The sequence below is a fragment of the Vulpes vulpes genome, chromosome 8, assembly GCF_048418805.1.
Source record: "Vulpes vulpes isolate BD-2025 chromosome 8, VulVul3, whole genome shotgun sequence".
Taxonomy (NCBI): Eukaryota; Metazoa; Chordata; class Mammalia; order Carnivora; family Canidae; genus Vulpes; species Vulpes vulpes.
In genome coordinates, this window is record NC_132787.1 from 33,283,432 (window position 1) to 33,304,798 (window position 21,367).

The following is a 21,367-nucleotide window of genomic DNA, read 5'->3' on the forward strand; positions in this document are numbered from 1 at the left end:
GACCACGGTGTGGAGAATGTGGGGAAAGGATGCTTTTTCTCCTTTAGTTGGCTTCGCAGTATATACAGAAAAGGATGTATACATAGATGCATTGGGAGGAGGTGGTTGTTGTGGGAGGAGTGGATTTATGGAAGTTCATGGGGAAAACAACCTGGGCAAGGAATTTCTATGGAAGACTGTCAGGAAACTTCTTTGAAACACACGTGTAGATGAGAGGATGGTGAGAAGTCAACATGCTTTCAAAGTGGTGAGTAGAAATTCATATTGACCAACAACTGATTCATTGTTGAGAAGAGTGGAAGTGCTGAACGGGATTTTAGTGATCATGTAGTCAGTCGTCTTTGATAAAGGAGGAAGCCGATATTGCAGAAATATTAGATGGATTCCACAACATCACCCAGCAGATGAGTTTTGGGACCAGATGTGCCTCTATTTCACAGATAACTTGAACTGATCACACTGTTCAGCTGTCTGATTTAAACTTTACAGGAAAAGTTATATGCTGCTTCTCTTCCCAAAGATGATCTTTTATAATTTTTCCTAATAGTACATTCTTTTTTATTAGAATTTAGAATCTGAAGTTTTTAAAAATAGCAACTAAAGACCATTAATTTTATTAGTTGTTTTTGATGAAGTGCCACCAAAATATTTTGAAAGCCTATCACAGAAATTTTCTTAGGAGGATCGTACTATTTACTATTTAAAATGCTAGGGTCTTTATATTATTTCATTTAACCTTTATAATAGGATTAAGAAGTAGGCTGACCCTGAATTGTTGTCACTTACCCAAGATTTTGTGTCTGGGAAGTCATGGATTCAAAACTGGTCAGTAACAGAAATCGTTCTCAGACTCAAGCTACTGTTCTGGCTTTATGTCCTATGTTTATTTAACACCAGAAATACCCATCTTGCCCCTCCCTGTAACAGGCTGTTATGAAGGACTAACGTATCTTGACAGTTTATTGAATCACTGCAGAGACTTTTTTAAAAAATTTCTTTTATTTCTTTTTATTTTTTTTAAGATTTATTTATTTGTTCATGATAAACGTAGAGAGAGAGAGAGAGAGAGGCAGAGACACAGGCCGAGGGAGAAGCAGGCTCCCTGCAAGTAGCCCGATGTAGGACTCGATCCTGTAACTCCAGGATCACACCCTGAGCCAAAGGCAAACACTCAAGAGCTGAGCCACTCAGGCATCCCATTGCAGAGACTTTCTTTCCCTGGTTTCCCTACAGTAGCACATTCTATACCAGCTCTGACCACTTGAAGTGTAATGTAAGCCACATACTTAACTAAAAATGTTCAGTAGCCTTATTAAAAAAGTAAAATAGAACAGGTGAAATTAATTTTTTAAAATATTTATTTGAATGAGAGAGTGCACATGAGTGCAGAGGGGAGGGGCAGAGGAGAAGAGGAGAGAAACTCAAGCTGACTCCATGCTGAGCATGGGGCCCAGTGTGGGACACCATCTGACTACCCTGAGATCATGACCTGAGCAGAAACCAAGAGTGGGTGCTTAATTGACTGTGCCACCTAGGTGCCCCAGTGAAATTAATTTTGATAATATTTTATTTATCACAGTATATCTAGAATATTAGCATTTCAATGTGTAGTGTAGGAAAACTATATTGCTGTATATATATATATATTTTTTTTTATTAAGTCTTTAAAGTCTGGTGTATGTTATAATTACTACACACTTGAGTGTGGACAAGCCACATTTCAGGTGCTCAGTATCCTCATATGGCTTGTGGCTACCATAGTGGATGGTGTAGGTCACTGCTTTCAATATGTATTAATTTTACTCTGGTCTTGAAGACGTGGCTCTTCTGTAAAAGATCGTAAGAAGTCATTGGTAGCAAAAAGAATACTTTCGGTTTCTTTTTTTCTTCACAACTACTTTTGCTTCTCACAATCTGTTCTTTTATTCTCTAGTCTTTGTACAAGAGCTAGAACAGGAATGTCTTATAGTACTAAAAGTAGTTTGCTTGAGGCCCAATTCACATCTGAACTGAGCAGGATTTGAGTAAGAATCTCCAGTTTCTCTGTGAAAGAGCAAAGTTCTTGATTGCTTTTCTGCTTGATCACTTAACATTTCCAGTAGAGACTTTTGTTTCACACAGAAATGCACGAAACATCTGATGGAATTACCTTTGGCTCAGAGCTGTATCTGCAGTGATCAGCTTCAGCTTCTTCACTAAAGTGGTTCTGCTGCCCCCTCCCCCCCCCCCATTTATGCAGTGTGCTGTCAGCATTCTTTGTGTTGCTCATTTCATGCTTCAAACATGCCAGATTGGTTTTCCTGTCTACCTGGTGGTTCTGCCTGCCCCTGGGATGACTATTTCTCTCTTGTTTTCTTACCAGAGTTAGCCTAGACACAGAATACTGCTTTCCCAGTTTCCCTATGTTCTAGAAGACAAAAAGATAAAAAATTATCAGTAAAAATACACCACACAGTGTGCAAGCTGGTTAGACAAGACCTGTTCATTTCACAATGATGCATAAGACAAGATGACTGACAGTAGAACTCAACACCAAGGCAGCATGGCATAATGGTGGGGAGCTGGCCTTGGAGGTAGGCATTTCTGCATCCCAGGGCTCCACCTGGCCAGCCATACCACTTTAGCCAGGTCCCTGAGTCTTGGCTTCTTCACCTACAAATTGTAATGACTTCTGCCTTCTAGTGTTCATGTGAGGTTCAAATGAAGTGGCGTATGCCAAGCATCAAGGACAGTTCCTGGTTCATGGGGACCCTGGTTAATGTTATCAAGGATGGAGTACGCAGGATGCTAGGGTGAATGCTGGATACAGTGGGTGTGGTTGGTCGAGGAAGGCTGGATGGAGGAAGTAGAACTTAAGGTCGGTTTTGAAGGCAAAAGGAGTGGCAAATGCAAAATTATTTATTGAATTGATTTCAGAAAGAAAAATTACTATTCCATTATCTGGAATTGCAATGCCTGTGGTGATTAAATGTGGTATCTCTCCTCAGTCAAGTTGAACATGGGGAACTTGACCAAATAGAACATTTTTATTAAGGCTGTATTAAGGCTTTATTAAGGCTGTGATTTATTATATCACAATAAATCAAGATTTATTATATCACTCTGTGTTCCATATACTACTCCACAGTCTGCATCAACAGATTATAGAATCCATACTTAGAAATCAGTCCAATTACAGGGCAAAGTTTATTTCTTGGTTTAGGAGAGAGAAACTTAAAGGGAAAAAAATTGTGAATGGAAATCCTAAGTAATAATAAAATAATAAAAGAATAATTTTTGACTAGGAAATGTCATTTTTGAAAGTCTTCTTAATTGTATATTGAAGCCAGAATCCATTTTTAAAAATTCTTAGGGGACAATCTCTTTTCCTTTGCAGATGAACCCTTTTTATATCCAGCCTGCTATATTCAATGTAATTGCCCTACTTAACTCTAATTAGGAGAAAGGACAGTTTGAATTAGTGAAAAATGTACACAACATGGTATGAGGGGCAGCTTCTTGAGACAGAATTCATATGCTGTATGATATATAAGGTATTTTTTATTGAGATGTAATTTTACAATATCTTACAAAGTTTTAAGTATACAGCGTGATTTGATATTTGTGTATATTATAAAATGACCACAGTAAGTCTAGTTAACATCTATCACCACACATAGTTATAATTTTTTTTTCTTGTGATGAGAACTTTTAAGATTACTCTCTTAGCAACTTTCAAATATACAATAGAGGAATATTAACTATAGCTGCCGTGCTGTACGTTACATTCCCATGACTTATTACTAGAATTTGTCCCTTCTAACCACCTTCACCCATCTCCTCCATATATATCCTCTGTATCTATGAGTAGGTTAGATTCCTTTAGATTCCACATATGATATTTTATAGTAGTTGTCTTTCTTTGACTTACTTCACTTAGTATAATGTCCTCAAGGTTCATGCATGTTGTCGCACATGGCAAGATCTCATTATTTTTTTTATGGCTGAGTAACACTGCATCGTATACATATACCATATCTTTATCCATTCATCAGTCAATGGCACACTTGGGTTGCTTCCATATCTTGGCTATTGTAAATAATGCTGCAGTGAACATGGGGGTGCAGAGATCTCTTCAAGTTAGTGTTTTCATTTCCTCTAGATATATATTCGGAAGTGGAATTGTTGGATCATATGGTGGTTTTATTTCTGATATTTTGAGGAACTTCCACTTTGTTTTCCATACTATCTGTACTAATTTATGTTGCCACAAGCTATTCTTAAAATAAGATAAAGTAAGGGAACTAAAATTTAATGAGACTCTTATATTTTATCCTCACACAGCTTTACAAAATATACATCATTAGCCCTATCTTACAGATGAGGAAACTATAGCTGAGCGAGGTAAGGTAACCTATCCAAGATCATACAGGTAATGAACGGTGACGTGCTAGGTTGTGCTCTAGTTTCTCTGAGGCCAGTACCCATATACTTTTAATTGTTCCTGCCATACTGAGTTCATCCATGCAACAGGAGGAAAGGTAGAGCATATGGGTACATGTACTGCTAGAAAGGTAAATGAAGTTAGTGGAAATTTATAAAAATTTGCTTCTGATTGTTTCACATTTTTCAGTGTCATAGGAAAAGTTGATCCATTGCCTGAGTGGGAAGCTAAAGGAATACACAGAGCATTTGAAGAAAAAGGGAAATGGGTGGAATGGCATCTGGGAGAGAGGGAAAGTGCAGGGGCTAGGGAAATAAAATGATTGCTGAGGACCATGAACTGGAGGTGAGATTGAGCAGCATTGTTGAGCGTTTTTCTCTGGCTGTATCCAGCTACATGGGTACAGATGCAGACCAGGTGGAGAACTAGATTTACACAGGGCTGCAGTCTTGCGAGTGAATATGAAGAAACTATAGTGGGACAAAGGAGTTGAGGGTGGAAGCAAGGGAGTGGTTTATAATGACTGACCACGGAATTTCACTAGAGCAAAGCAGGCAGATGGATATCATGAGGAAAGGACAGAGAAAAGGATGTGGGATCAGCAGCATGTAGATCCTGGGGAATCAAAGGATCCCAAGAGTGGTGGTATAAGAGGCAGCAAAACCAGAAGGAGAGAAGGAAACATCCCAGAGTAGGGTGTGTGAGCTCGAGATTATGGCAGGGTGGTGGTTGGTAATGACTGAGACCAGACCGGGTCTCATTAGTGAGTCGTCAAGGTGAGAAGTTCAAAGAACTGAGAGGCCAGTGTGTCAGAAGGATATTTGAAGGCCAGGGAAGATTATTTTGTCCGTAGAAAGCACCTGTTAGCAAACTTAGCACAAAGTTGAGCTAAATATTAAACGGCATAACGAGTGCCCTCTGAAAGGTTACAGACTGTGATATTTAATTATGGGATAGAGTAATACTCAATTGTGTATGTTTTGCACAACATACTAAAACAGAACTGAACAGATTCCATAAATACCTCTTTATAACATAGTAAGAAGTCATTGACAGTCATCTGTGAATAAAGGCTATCATTATTCTGTAGAACAGACCCATTCTTCATAATTACATAGTTCCATTCCAGTTCCACTGTCAGAAACATTGACATACTATATCCGCTCAGTCACTTATATGTACCTTTGTAAAAATAATCAGGATAGCAAGTTAATAATATGTATAACTTCATGAAACCTCACATCTCAGAGATTCACCAGCACCTCAACCCTGAGGCCCAGCAGGTGCTGCTGGCCTGTGGCTAGCAGGAGGCACTTCACTAAGGCCTGTTTGTTTCTACCATTGGGACAGTGTGCTTACCAGCATGCTTACTATGTTTGTTCTCAAACCTGTTTAGGCTAGTTTACTTATTATAATCGTGCACATTGATTAAAATATTACATACACCCATGAATTATGAATGAGGGAAGGAAGAGAGTTGTTTTTCTATGACCTAAGTTAAATGCTTTGGAAGATTCAGGAAAAACAAATTGCTTTGCGTTGGTTTTTTTTTTTTTTTTTTTTTTTCTGTTTAAACTAGGGCAGGCAGTAAGGCAACTATAAAATACCTGGGGGATGATCATAATTCAGGATTCTTTACTGATGTTTTACAAGTTTTTGGTCTTCTTTAAAGAAATGGAAACTGAATAGTAAATGCGTTTAGTTGTGATTTCCTTAAGAACTCTAGCTAAAAAAAAGAAGGTAAGTAGTTAGCTAACCCCTACCAAAAAAAAAGGCCATGGTCCTGCATTAGAAATTAGTGAATTGTTTTATTTATTTGTTTTCAATTAAAATAAGATATTTCAGGGGCACCTGGGTGGCTCAGTGGTTGAGGGTCTGCTTTTGGCTCTGGTGGTGATCCCAGGGTTCTGGGATCAAGTCCTGTATTGGGCTCCCTGCAGGAAGCCTGCTTCTCCCTCTGCCTGTGTCTCTGCTTCTCTCTGTGTCTCTCATGAATAAATAAATAAAATCTTAAAAATAAAATATTTCAAAAAAATAAATAAAATAAAATAAAATATTTCAAGTGTATATATATCATTTTTAATGATTTCCTCCTTTTAAATGACTTTTCCACTGATGTAGTAACTGCCAATCCACATTATGTATCATGTTTGATAGCAAAATTGTATGTAAATCTTACATAACATTTTAGGACTCTTTGCCTTTTTGCTTTTAAAATTGGCCATGTTCTTAAAAAAAATGGCCATATTTTATTTATCAGGTCCTATCTTACTACAAAAAGAATTTCAGGGAATATGTAATAATTGACTTAATAAGTAGATTTTTTTGCAATAAAATCTTTATACATAAAGCTATATTTATGATTGAGATCATGTCCTTTTTTTCCTCATTTCATTTTGTGTTTAAATTATTTTACCATCGGGCAGCCCGGGTGGCTTAGTGGTTTGGTGGCACCTTTTGCCCAGGGCCTGATCTTGGAGACTGGGGATCAAGTCCCACATCGGGCTCCCTGCGGGGAGCCTGCTTCTCCCTCTCCCTCTGCCTCTGCCTCTCTCTCTCTCTCTCTCTCTCATGAATAAATTAAAAAAAATCTTTAAAATAAAATAAATTAAATAAATAAATAAATAATTTTACCATCACCCAGTTTTAATACATTAATGTCTTTTTTACCCTTCTCCTTTTGCCCATTGTTTAAAATAAACTATTGGGGCATCTGGTTGGCTCAGTTAGAAAAGGATGTGACTCTTGATCTGATCTCAGGGTCATGAGTTTGAGCCCCATGTTGGATGCAGAGATTACCCCTCCCCAATAAAAAAAAACTTTAAAAAAAACAAAGCAACTACTTAAATGCATCTTCTATGGTACATTGTTTTATAAGTGAAAAATAGTTTTTTTGAGCTATTAACAGCATCGTAAGCTGGATTATTGAAGGGCTTCCTTTCATGTGTCGGATTGGTCCAGCATGATGGCATTGCTGCAGTTTGGTGTGTGGCAACAGTGAGCTCAACAGCAGGCACTGTGCATGTAGACAGCCAATCCTCAGCATGCAGCAGGAGACACCAGTGTCAACATGGCAGGGAGGCCAGCACTGTAAATGCCTGTGGCTGCAGCAGAGGTGATAGTAATGGAAAACAGAGGATGATATAAACACCGTAAGTACATCTCCTCAAAGGTGTCCTGAGTCCCTCTGAGAGTCTGTCTCCTCACAGAAGCTCAGGGCCAGAGTCGTGCCCCTTTCCTTCCTCATTTATTGGTGATCATTAAAAAGAGCATAAAGAATAAAGTTAAACTTTATATTCTAATACTTCATTTAGTTAAAGAGAATATGTGTATGTAGGCTAGTTACCTTGTTGCTCCATCTAACTTGGTTTAAATGGAACTTCAGTTAGAGCATGGCGACTCAGGACAGATTCTGGAGACGAATGTACTTGAATTTGAATCTTGACTCTCTACCACTTTCTAGCTGTGTGACTTTGCAAACATGTAATCTCACCAAACGTCAGTTTTTTAAAAATGAGGATAATAATAGTATTCGTGTCAGAGGGTGGTTGTGAGGATTAAATGCGACCTTCTATGTATTTATTGTTTTTAATTTTCATTCCAATATAGTTAACATGCTACATTCTATTACTTTCAGATATACACTGTAGTGACTTAGCACTGGCATATATCACCCAGTGCTCATCGCGACAAGTGCCTTCCTTCATCCCTATCACCTGTTTCCTCCATCCCTCTACCCACCTCCCCTTTGGTAACCATCAATTTATTCTCTAGAGCTAAATGTCTGTTACTTGCTTTGTCTCTTTTTTCCCCCCTTTTGCTTGTTTCTTAGATTCCACATAGAAGTTGAAATCTATGGTATTTGTCTTATTCTGACTTATGTTGCTTAACATTATATGCTAAGCTAGCTCCATCCATGTTGCAAATGGCAAGATTTCATTCTTTTTTATGCCCAAATAACATTCCATTGTACGTATATACCACATTTTCTTTTTCCTTTCATCTATCTATGGATACTTGGGCTGCTTCCATAATTTGGCCATTGTAAATAATGCTGCTATAAGCATAGGGGTGCATGTATGCCTTTGAATTATTATTCTTGTATGATTTGGGTAAATACCCAGTAGTGTGATTATTGAATCATAGGGTAGCTCTATTTTTAACTTTTTGAGGAACCTCTATACTGTTTCCCAGAGTGGTTGCCCCAGTTAGCATGTCTACCAACAGTGTAAGAGGGTTCCTTTTTCTCCACATCCTCAAGAGATTGTTTACTTATTTATTTTTTAATGACTACGTATGTATTTATTAATGAGAGACACAGAGAGGCAGAGACATAGGTAGAAGGAGAAGCAGGCTCCCTGGGGAGCCTGATGTGGGACTTGATCCTAGTACTCTGGGATCATGAACTAAGCCAAAGGCAGACGCTCAACCACTGAACCACCCAGGCATCCCAAGAGACCATATATTTAAATGTTCAGCACAAAATTTAGAAATAGTAGGCATTCATTAACTGTTAGATATTATTCTTTTAGATATTATTTTATTAGTATGTACTATGTACCATAATATTATTATTATTTTTTTAAATTTTATTTTGTTTTTATTTATGATAGTCACAGAGAGAGAGAGAGAGATGCAGAGACATAGGCAGAGGGAGAAGCAGGCTCCATGCACTGGAGCCCAACGTGGGATTCGATCCCGGGTCTCCAGGATCACGCCCTGGGCCAAAGGCAGGCGCCAAACCGCTGTGCCACCCAGGGATCCCCATCCCGTACCATAATATTATTAAGCCTCTAGCAAAGATACTCAACAAATATTTTTTGATTGAATTTAGGTCAGTGGCCATTTCTATAAATTGTAGGTTATGAGGTGACTTGTCAGAAGTATACATTGTTATATTCTTCCTGTGGGGAAATCAAATTTGACAGTCATTACAGACTTGTAACATTTTTTGTCCTTAGAACTGCCTGTTCTCTTCTGAAACTTCAAGGTCTTCATTACTGAATTGGATAGAAAGCAACATTACTACTTGCCTTTACCTTTAATGTGATAAATCCTTGTAGTCCTGTTGGTGGATAGGAGAAAGACATGTAAAATGGTTCCTTTAAGGACCATTGGCAAGAAAGGCATGAAGCCTCAACTCCAGTGACCTGCTGCTGTGTTACATGGGCAATACTGCGATTGACCAAATGGTAGTAATCTCAGCATGGAAAAACAAATGTGACCTTTGCTACATGCACTAAAGTTTAAAAGTCAGAGTAAACACCATTAAGATCTTCACAGTCTGATTGTAACCTAACAGAAGTACACAAGAGCATCAGGAGACCAGGGCTCTGGCCTGGCAGAAGGTCATAGTAAACTGCCATGGTTTTATTTTGTATATTTCCACTTTCTCAGTTAATGAAGATACAGAGTTGGTTATAATATTAATGATGTGTGATCTTCAAGCATAGTCTTTTATTAAAGATTTATTTATTTGAGAGCGAGAGGGAGTGCATGTGCATGCGTGCAAGAGTTGGAGAAGGGCAGGGGGAGATAATCGTCAGGCAGAGCCCCTGCTGAGTGGGGAGCCTGCCATGGGGCTCAGTCTCATGGACCTGAGATCGTGACTGCAGGCAAAACCAAGAGTTCAGTGCTCTACCTACTGAGCCACCCAGATGTCCTCAAGCATACTATTTTCAACAGCCCTTTTTTCCCCCCTTAAAAACAATTCTGCTTTAAAGTCTCTAAATGTCACTGTGCTAGGTATTTGGATTTCAATGACCGAATTAACTCCGATTTCAAGGAAACTAGTAATTCTTACCATTAAAATTTACTTTTCCAAAATGATTGTGCTGATATGTTAGTCACTTTAATTGTTCTTTCCCTCCACAGGAGCTGATGCAACAGAATGGGATTGGTTATGTGTTAAATGCCAGCAATACCTGTCCTAAGCCCGATTTTATCCCCGAATCTCATTTCCTGCGAGTGCCTGTGAATGATAGCTTTTGTGAGAAAATTTTGCCGTGGTTGGACAAATCAGTAGATTTCATTGGTGAGTAGCTCCCTCTGGGTCATAGTCCCCTGTACAGGTGTACCCCTCCTCCCCTCCCATTTTTTCTCTTTAGAGAAAAGGAGCCTGTTTCAGAGATTTCAGAAGTTTGAGAGCAACACATGATGCTGCTTATCTCATTGAGTGGCCAAGGTGACGTGTGTGTGCCATGCTGTCCCCGAAGGACTGGCCTTGTGACATTCTAGCTCACTTAACACTACCAAGGTTAAACCTGATGGGATCTGTGATAATATATTTCCAAATGTTTGAAAATCAGTTGAATTTCTGGGATTAAACTTTAGCGTTTTGTTCAGATCCTATAAAAAACTTTTGGAAACTTTGGTGGCATTCCTGAAACTGTTTTTTACCTTGCTGCTGTGTTCTCCCCAGAGAAAAGTTAAATCCTGTGAAAACAAATCCCATTACATTTGAAATCTTTATGTCACGAGATTTGTAAGCCTCAGTCCATGTGCCAGTAATTTCAAGTAGTATGGGATCTCATAAAATTCCAGCGCGTGCGCACGCGCACACACACACACACACACACACACTCATACACACACTCACTTCCTCAGGGTTGGATGGTTGTGACAGGCTCTGATCTGCCCCACGTGGTGCTCTGCTTGCTGGGCCTGTCAGTCCTAGAGTCTCCTGACTCCCAGCTTTGGGTGCTTTGTGCCACTCTGGTGCCTCAGGATCAGGTCTGCTGTGAGAAGTTGGTGATGTGTATTTGAAGCCTAGTTTCAGTGGAGAGTAGCCAGACAGGGGAGATTTTTGCTGTTCACCCTTGAGCAGCAGGATGAGGTTCACTCTTGATGATCCATGTGAGAAGTTTTTGATGTTTCTTCCTTTAATCACATAAGCTTGAGCATTAAATCCATAACTAAATACTCCAAATTTGTTACTGCGATTTAAAAAATAACTAGTTCCAGGCATCCCGGGTGGCTCAGGGGTTTAGCACCACCTTCAGCCCAGGGCCTGATCCTGGAGACCCGGGATCGAGTCCCACGTCGGGCTCCCTGCATGGAGCCTGCTTCTCCCTCTGCCTGTGTCTCTGCCTCTCTTTCTCTCTCTCTGTGTATCTCATAAATAAATAAATAAAATCTTTAAAAAAATAAAAATTAAAAATAAAAAAAAATAACTAGTTCCTTTTAAGTTGTGAAATTATGTACTTTAAGCCCCTTTCATCTGTGAGAGAAATTTCTAGATGATACTTTTGGGACTTTGAGTAATTCCAAAACATTTTTGTTTTTCCTTCAAGATTCCAGATTTCCAGAAGTTTTCATCTTTAATTAGGATGTGTTCTTTAAAATGTCAGAATATAAATGGCTTAAATAATTCACATCATAATATTCACAAACAAAATTCCCAGATTAGTCACCCCCACTGTTGTATTTCTAGGAAGCATTCAGTATCTCATTCAGTTTTTGCCTCTTTAAAAGATAACACTTAAGGTTAATGTTCCTATTGCATGTCAAGTCATTCCAAAGATATTTGGCTTTAATTTCAGCTAAAAGTGCAGTTTCAGGATCTATTTAGAAGGGAGCTCATCACAATGTCTGTTAGGGGGCGTATAGAAAAGAGAATATGAATGACTTTGCCCCAGCTCACTTTGTTCTTTCATGGGAGATACTAGGGTCATCCTGCCACTTAATTCAGACAGAAGGAATTTATTACCATGTTCCCCAATTCAGTTAAGCACATCCAAATACATACTATAATTTATTTGTAGTATCTGAAAATATTTATTATACTATTTAGTATGAGCCAAGTATTTCACTTGCTCGGCCCTACTTACTAGGGGCCACCGTCCTTCCCACCCCTCCAACCCCCAGGTAATTAAGGGCAAACCCTCCTGCTGCTACTTGGAGCCCAGTGCACGCTCACTGCCCTGGTTGGTCACAGCCTAGTGCGCAGCGTGAACACTACCCCCGTGCCAGGGCTTAATAACTTACAGGCTTGTGGGGGTTGTTTCTTTTTACTATTTAGATAAATTTCAGTAAGTTTCTGGGTTTGTTGGAAGAACCACAGTTTTCATGGAGCTTTGTCTTTATTTTTCGTTCACCTGGATGGTGTGAGCTCAGGTTGTCTGCTTGCTGTGGGCCACTCTCGAGGGTCTGGTCCCAGCTGGCTGCTTCTGCGGGCACTCGCCCTCCTCACCGTACCCTGGGCTCCTGCCCCGCCTCTTGAGTTGTCGTGTAAGCCCTACAGGGAGGTGATCAAGGGCATGTACTTTGGAGCCAGACTGTATTTGAGTCTTGCCTTCCCTTGGTTACTAGTTAAGTGATTTGGGGTAAGTTTCTCAGTTTCCTAAAGTGGAAACTGAAGATAATGTATCTACCTGGAAGGGATGTTGTGAGGATTAAAATAGATCGTGGGTGTAGGCTACCCTGCAAAGTGCCTAACTCCTAACTGGCTCATACTAAATAGTAGCAATTTTACATATTATCATCTGAGAAGTTCTTTGGGTTTCATTCTTAGAGCTGTACTCTGTAAGCTCAATTATTGCTGCTTCATTTTTAGCCTTTATAACTTCTCATCCTCACTGCCCCCCCACTTACCCTTTTCATTTGTTATCCTCTGCCCTGTTTTGACCTATATTTCTATTCCTGAACTGCTGCAGTGGCAGCCTGCTTTTCTTCTTTCCAGTTGTCACTGTCAGTGCTTTTGCTGGCCCCTGTTCAGGAACCTGCAGCCCTTAGCCTCACATTCCCAGACCCTCCAGCACCTGCTTCACCTTTGAAACTTTCTTTCTAGTAACCTCCCTGCCCCATGAAGCGTGTGCTGCAGCCATGGTGGACTGGGTATGAGGAACCCATTCAGCCCCACTGTGCGGCCACCTCCCTTCTCCCTGCCAGCTCTGCGTGTATGGAACTTCCTTTGCTTTAAGACAGCTCCACACTCATTTCTGCCAAGAAACATGTTCTGATGACCCCCAATCCATGTAATCATTTTTAAGTCAGATTTTTAAAAATATTTATTTATTTGAGGGAGGGAGGGAGGGAGGGAAAGAGAGAGAGAGCAAGCACACACGTGAGCACCAGGGGGTGGTGAGAATCCCAAGCAGAGGAGAGAATCCCCTCCAAGATCTGAGCCTGATGTGGGGCTCCATCCCCTAACTCTGAGATTTACCTAAGCTGAAATCAAGAGTTGGATGCTTAACTGACTGAGCCACCCAGGTACACCTCAGTCAGATTTCTAAAACATCCTCAAAAGTGTCATGATTATAACGGCACTGAGGGGGACACTTGATGGGATGAGCACTGGGTGTTTTTCTGTATGTTGGTAAATTGAACACCAATAAAAATTAATTTATTAAAAAAAATAAAAAAAAATAAAAGCAATGTAAGTACAATGCAGAATATTTGAAAAACAGAGAAAAGGAAACCTATAATCTCAATATTCTAACACAATCCGTTATTGTCATTGTTTTATCTCCTTCTAACCTTCCTTCTTTTCACGTTTTTTTTTATCACGTTTATTTTTAATAAAGATTGCTTTTTTAAGGTATGTATTAGCCAGACACTATTTACTGGGTACATAATGTGTCCACTGTGAAGCCCTCTGAGGTAATTAGAAGCAAGATTCTTCTAGGTCTGTGTAGTCTTGAGATAACTATTTGAAAATTTGAGGGTGGTTCAGTCATTAAGTCATGGTCTCAGGCTCATGACATTGAGCCCCAAGGCAAGCTCTGTGCTGTGCGTCATACAGCTTGGGTGTGCTTGAGATTCTCTCTCCCCTCTCCCAATGTCCCACCCCTCACACATCCTCCCCCTTAAGCCCCCCCCCACTTGAGTGCACACACACTCTAAATAAATAAAAAAAATAAAAAATTGAAATCCAGCCTGCTTCCAATAAGATTTTAAAGGAGCTTACAGTATGAGACTAGGATCAGAAGATAACACACAGTCACACACATACATGTTAAAACAGGATCAGAGGGCAAGAACCAAGTAATATGGGACTAGGAAAGGTACAATAAAATCTGAACTAGTTACCTGTTGGCATTGAAAGTCTCAGCTTTGAGCTTCTTAGCAGCCTAGGCAAAAGAGGAAATAGTAAGATTAGTATAAGAATTTTAACATAAGATTTGGTAAACTTGATGGCATCAGCGAAAGCGAAAGCAAAAACGGAATAGGTTAGCTCCATGGCAGCAGTTTGTGGCTAAGCACACACGTAATTGTTTAGAATTGAGGCTAAAATGTTAGTAGCTGCCATGGGATAATTTCATTTACTCCTACAACTGGGCTTTTAAAGCCCCTCAGCGGTGAGAGATGGTAACACTGCTGGGTTGAATGTTCTTGATCCTAACTAAGTGACCGAAAGTCCTACCACGTTATGCGGAATATACATGATGCAGTCAGTAACTCCTGGATATCCAGGGAAGGTTCAAGTTCCCTTGATCCTCGTTAAAGTGAGCTGCTAAACCTGATTCACAGCAAATACGTGGTTTTCTTCTTAAATTCGGCAAATAAAGGTGAGCCAGTTTATGACATACAGATAGGACACTATAGGAAAATAGGTTTTAAAGGTAGTTTGACCTGGCATCTTTTTGCATTGCAATGTGATATGGTGATAAAGTCTTTCTCCTTCCTTACTCTCCTACTTTTTAAATTAGTAATGTATGTCACAGGTGTTTGAAATGAGAAGATATTTTTTAAAACTTTAACCACTTCATATGTAGCAAATCATTATACTATATACCTGAAATACAATGTAATAGGTCAGTTATATATCAAAACTGAAAATTATCTCTTAAAACTGCAAAGTTTAGTATCTTTTACATAACTAGAATAAAGCTGCAGTATCAGACAACATGGGCAAACAAAATATTAGCCAAATCTTAGGATTTGGGGTGTTATTTTCTTTATGCTTCTCTGTATTCCAAAATCATCTAAGCTAAATAAGTATAATCACGGGTGCCTGGGTGGCTTAGTGGTTGAGCCATCTGCCTTTGGCTCAGATCGTGATCCCAGGGTCCTGGGATCAAGTCACACATGGGGTTCCCCACAGGGAGCCTGCTTCTCAACTCTGCCTGTGTCCTGCCTCCCTCTCTCATGAATACATAAAATTAAAAAAAACAACAACACAAAAAAACAAGTAGAATCATGTCATCACAATGTAGGATTTATACTCAGGGGAAGTTATTAAGAAAACAGTGTAAAAAAACCAGAAATGTCCTGAGTAAGAGATGATTTTGAGTTAGGGACTAATGGCCTACCTACACGTTTGGACCTTCATTGTCCTGTATGTAAATGGTGGGGGAGTGATCTTCCCTCACCTCCGTAAGAAACTGTCAAAAGGAACGATATGTGAGATGAGATTTACTCAGTTATCAGATAAAAGAGGTATGTGGCAACAAGATCTCAAGATTGAACACAGTCGTCCTCAGTGACCCTTGTTGAATTTGACTCCTGCAGAGAAAGCCAAGGCTTCCAACGGCCGTGTGCTGGTGCACTGCTTAGCGGGCATCTCTCGCTCAGCCACCATCGCCATCGCCTACATCATGAAGAGGATGGACATGTCCTTAGATGAAGCTTACAGGTGAGAGATGGAGGGTGTCTTGTGTGCGGGCTTTTCATCTGACCTGAAGCATGGAGGGAGATGAGGGTGGGCAACCAAATTCAAGCAGATCGGGCCTATTTTAGTTACATGCTTTAGAGGTGGCTGGATTTTTAAATGGTTTTTCAAAGACTAGAGAAGAATGCACTTTTACAAGTGAGCATGAATTCCCTTCGAACATGTCAGATTCATCCTCAGCTACTTTTTAACTTTCAGGAACAACAAATCTAAGCAGTTGTCCGTCCTGTCAAGTGAGTTTATACCTTTTCCTAATAGGGAAAGTACACATGAAGAAGCTGTAGCAGAATACCTATCGCGGAATTCATCTTTCTGCTTCAAACTCTGTTCCTCTGTCCCTGTGAGGGAGACCCAGTAGTTGTCAGAATCCGGTCACTGAGGAAAGTTGCCTCCGTTCTAGAGTTGCCCGGATTTTGCGTTGTGACTTCATCGCCCTCCGCAGCCCAGGGCAGAGGGGAGGGCAGGCAGGCGACGGGAGCACGCAGGACTTGAGTGTGCTTCGTGGGTGGTCCAGAGGCCCCCACGTGCATGGTGCGTACAGGTGGTTAGTTTTCATGTGAAAGAAAGCCAGTAAATACAGGTGCAGGAAGCAGGCCTGTTTTAACAGTTGGACTGTTTTCTCAAATTGGAAAATCTGGAAGAGGGCAGCCCCAGTGGTGCAGTGGTTTAGTGCCACCTGCGGCCTGTGATCCTGGAGATCTGGGATCGAGTCCCACGTCGGGCTCCCTGCATGGGGCCTGCTTCTCCCTCTGCCTGTGTCTCTGCCCCTCTCTCTCTCTCTCTCTCTCTCTCTCTCTCTGTCTCTATGAATAAATAAGTAAATAAAATCTTTTTATTTAAAAAAAGGAAAATCTGGAAGAAGAAATGAGCTACCTGAGCAGCTTCTCATCTGAGGAATGAGCCTGGAGGAGCAGGGTCCTGCCTTTGCTTCAGTTCCCTCGTCCTCCACTCAGGCTTTTCTTCCTCTGGGCTTCTGGCACCACATAGAAACCAGGAGAAGGGATCCCTGGGTGGCACAGCGGTTTGGCGCCTGCCTTTGACCCAGGGCGCGATCTTGGAGACCCGAGATCAAATCCCGCGTCGTGCTCCTGGTGTATGGAGCCTGCTTCTCCCTCTGTCTCTCTCTCTCTCTCTCTCTCTCTCTCTGTGTGACTATCATAAATAAATAAAAAAAAAAGAAAGAAAGAAAGAAACCAGGAGAAAAGGCACTCTTAGGTCACGTTACAAGGTCTTATGAGGACCCTGCGTTTATACTTGTTTCTGGCTTTGTTCACTTGCTTTAGGTGACTTGATTTCCAAGGAGTTTGTCATTTTTCTATTTCCATATTCAAATATGAATCTTCAGTGTAGTTTCACTCCTGCATCTTGTACAGAGTGAAGGTCAGAAGCCACTGAAGAATTTGTTTACTGTCTCTAAGAGTCTGTGTTTGCACAATTAAACATAAGAGCTGTTTAGTACTGGTTTTTACCCCTCAATGATTCTTTTTTAACACAGTGGTTACAAAAATGGACCTAGACATGAGGCTTGGCTTTCAGTGATTTTGGGCACGTCACATAAGGACTTTGTGTCCTTGTGTGATGGGGTTAATACAGCGACTTGATATGGGGAGTTTTGGGGTCTGAATGAGATAATACTGTGGCTAATGCATTAGCCCAGTGCTTAGCACACACAGGCCACTGATTGCTGGTTGTTCTTTCCTGTTGAATACTAAGAGAAGGAGCTCAGGTGTGTGCTTGGTGCTCTGGCCATCTGCTATCCACTTTTCTGGTCGTTAATTAATACATGAAATGTGTTGAGGAAGTGACTGGGGGGAGTTAGAAGATGTGATACTGGGGAACTGAAGCTGGAGAGTGACCGTTCCCCTGGACTCCCGGCAGTGGCACCAGCATAGGGGTGCGGGGGCTAGGCCCCAGCAGTGAGGACAGAACCCTTGCTTGTCAGTTGCATTGGAAACTTTGGGTCCTTGAAAATAAGAAGGCTAAAACTAGAGCTTTTAGGGCCTGGGCCCTGTCTTTCTAGCATTCTCCAGGGACATGTTGTATGTCTCCCTAAACTTTCAAACCAGTCCTCTTCCATAGGTATTTGGGAGGCTCTAATAATTCTCTGTCATATTTGTTCACTTAATATATTTTATTTTCATACTGTTCTTAAGATAAATTGTAGTTGCAAAATTCAGGATTTCTGTTTCTTTCCTCTCTTCGTAGATTTGTGAAAGAAAAAAGACCTACCATATCTCCAAACTTCAATTTTCTGGGCCAACTCCTAGACTATGAGAAGAAGATTAAGAACCAGACTGGCACATCAGGGCCAAAGAGCAAACTCAAGCTGCTGCACCTGGAGAAGCCAAATGACCCTGTCCCTGCGGTCTCCGAAGGTGGACAGAAGGGCGAGATGTGCCTCGGTCCACCCTGTGCCAACTCTGCTACCTCAGAGGCGGTAGCCCAAAGGCCCATGCATGCTGCTGGCACATCCAGCACACAGCCCTCGCTGTTGGAAGACAGCTCTCTGGTCCAGGCGCTCAGTGGGCTCCACCTGCCCTCAGGCAAGCTGGAAGACAGCAGTAAGCTCAAGCGCTCCTTCTCTCTGGACATCAAATCTGTTTCATACTCGGCCAGTGTGGCGGCGTCCTTGCATGGTTTCTCCTCATCAGAAGACGCTCTTGAATACTACAAACCTTCCACGACTCTGGAGGGGACCAACAAGCTCTGTCAGTTCTCTCCCGTTGAGGAAGTATCAGAGCAGACCCCAGAAACCAGCCCAGATAAGGAGGAGGCCAACGTCCCCAAGAAGCCTCAGCCTGTCAGGCCCTCTGATAGCCAGAGCAAGCGATTACATGCAGTGAGAACCAGCAGTGGCAGTGCCGGCCCACGGTCCCTCATCTCCCCGCTGCACCGGAGTGGGAGCGTAGAGGACAACTGCCATACCAACTTCCTTTTTGGCCTCTCCACCAGCCAGCAGCACCTCGCCAAGTCTGCCGCTGGGCTGGGCCTCAAGGGCTGGCATTCGGATATCTTGGCTCCGCAGACCTCCACCCCTTCCCTGACCAATAGCTGGTATTTTGCCACAGAGTCCTCTCACTTCTACTCTGCCTCGGCCGTCTACGGAGGCAGTGCCAGTTACTCTGCCTACAGCTGTAGCCAGCTGCCCACCTGTAGCGACCAGGTCTACTCTGTGCGCAGGCGGCAGAAGCCAAGTGACAGAGCCGACTCGCGGCGGAGCTGGCATGAAGAGAGCCCCTTTGAAAAGCAGTTTAAACGCCGAAGCTGCCAGATGGAATTTGGTGAGGGCATCATGTCGGAGAACAGGTCTCGGGAAGAACTGGGGAAGGTGGGCAGCCAGTCTAGCTTTTCAGGCAGCATGGAAATCATTGAGGTCTCCTGAGAAGAGACACGCTTGTGACTTCTGTTGACAATGTTTTTCTTGTTCACAAAATATATATATATATATATATATATATATATATATTCCCTGTAAATCTGAAATATATATATATGTACATACATATATATTTTTGGAGAATGGAGCTATGGTGTAAAAGCAAAAGATGGATCAACACAGTTCTCTCAACATCTGTACTTGAGAGATCAGCTAATATTTCTCTCAACAAAAGTGGAAGGGCAGATTGCTAGATATCCTGCTAGACAGATGAAAAATTGTATGTGGTGAATTGCACATCCTCTTGTTCTTACCGAATCTGGTTTTATTTGGTGTTGGAGGACAAAATGCCCCACAGTTTCCATGTCATGCTACAAGAGGTCTTGAGTGCTAGTCTGTCCGGCCCCTTCCGTGGTGCACCTTAGTGCTGAGACTGAGCCAGCTCGTGGGTTGGGCGGGGAGACCCCATTAGGCACACAGCCTCGTGGTAAACGCAAGGGAAATGACCACACCCAAAACGGATTCACACATTCGAGCTCAGCTGGCCGCCGAGTGATGCGGGCCTCATTCTGCTGCGCGGACCGTCAGGGGCCTTGCCCAGGCCTACTTTAGAGCAAACCCAGTACCTCAGACCAAAAGTCGGGGCTTTTACCACTACCAAGTCTGGTAGCCTTTCTTCTAGGCGTTGTGAATAGGTAGGTAGCTAGTCACACTTTTCAGACCAGTTCACACCGTCTCTGCACAAATTCCCAGTTGGGCCTGGATGGAGGTAGTTAAGTTTTTCTTCTCAGCTTGATGAAGAGGGCAAACCATCTAGGATTCAATTCAACAGCCAGTGATGTGTAGCGTAGGTCGGGAGGCTAACCAAGTCTACCTCCCTCCGCGTAAATCAAAGAATTGTTCAAAATGGGGTGGTTAATCCTTTAAATAAAGATTTACTTGGTTTAAGCCAGATGTGAATTTATTCAGGTTGGTAGCAGAATAGCAGCACCGTCAAGTTCTCAGCCAAAGTCGATTTTTCCCATTTCAGTTTCTTTGCACAGATACATTTTGTAAAAACCTAACAGTTAGGTAGACTTTTATAGGAAACTACCAAGAGGGAGAAAAACTCTGGAAAGATTAAAGAAGTAAAATTGCTAAGGAGAAAAGGAAACTCCTTTTTCTCCATGGTTTTATTCCCCTGAGCATGTGATGAAGGGGGGTAAGGGGGGGGAGTTCTGTAATTTCCTTAGACTTTCCAATTTACTAACAGGGCTGAGAGGCTGGTTACATGAGGAGTGTTCAGAATAAGAATGTTCAGAATAAAACAGTGGAGGAAGGTGAGGGGAAGGTGGTTAGGTTTTGTTTCGTTGTGAGCAGAGTGGGAAGCCACAGCCAAGCTATTCTCAGAAACACTCCTCGGCATTTTTTTAGTAGAAGGGACACAGCAAAATGGGGCGGGACCAAGGTGGTCTCTCGTTTCTGACCTACAATCACTATATGGAATCAATCCTGGCAGCTGAAAATAGGAATTGATTGGAACAAGTACACAAGTGATTAGTCCTGGCTTGAGTCTTGTCAGCTACAGTAGGGTCCTCTTTTTAAAGCCTTAATTCACGTCAGCAGCTTTTTTTTTGGGGGGGGGGGTATTGTCATTGTTCTTTACTGTAAGTGTAGCTAGTTGCTGACTCATATCTCAGGTTTTTCTGTGTTCAACAAATGGATAGTCCTTCGACAAGGATGCGACTTCATGTTTCCCGTGATGACTGCTGAAACCAGCACAGGATGAGTGACGTGATTCAGAATGGATTTGCTCATGCTGATTCCAAGCATCGCATAACATAACTGGTTGTACACCAGTAATGTGCTGCGATCGGGGTGTGAGGTGAAGGCAGGAAGAAAGTACACCGCTTAGGGAGCTCGGTGTTACTCTATTGAAAAAGTGGTGTTAGAATGATCTGAGTTAGTTTTTCTACTT

General features: G+C 41.6%; 1 protein-coding gene across 1 annotated transcript in view; it reads left to right on the forward strand.

The window, feature by feature from the left end:
* The window catches only part of DUSP16 (dual specificity phosphatase 16), an 81,213-nt gene extending 61,674 nt beyond the window's left edge, over positions 1 to 19,539 (forward strand). Inside the window, exons 6-8 of the mRNA XM_072766015.1 lie at positions 10,298 to 10,457; positions 15,875 to 15,998; positions 18,240 to 19,539. Of these exons, the coding sequence (XP_072622116.1) occupies positions 10,298 to 10,457; positions 15,875 to 15,998; positions 18,240 to 19,416 (1,461 nt within the window). The 3' untranslated portion in view covers positions 19,417 to 19,539. The remainder of the gene's footprint in view (positions 1 to 10,297; positions 10,458 to 15,874; positions 15,999 to 18,239) is intronic.
* Positions 19,540 to 21,367: the final 1,828 nt, after the last annotated feature.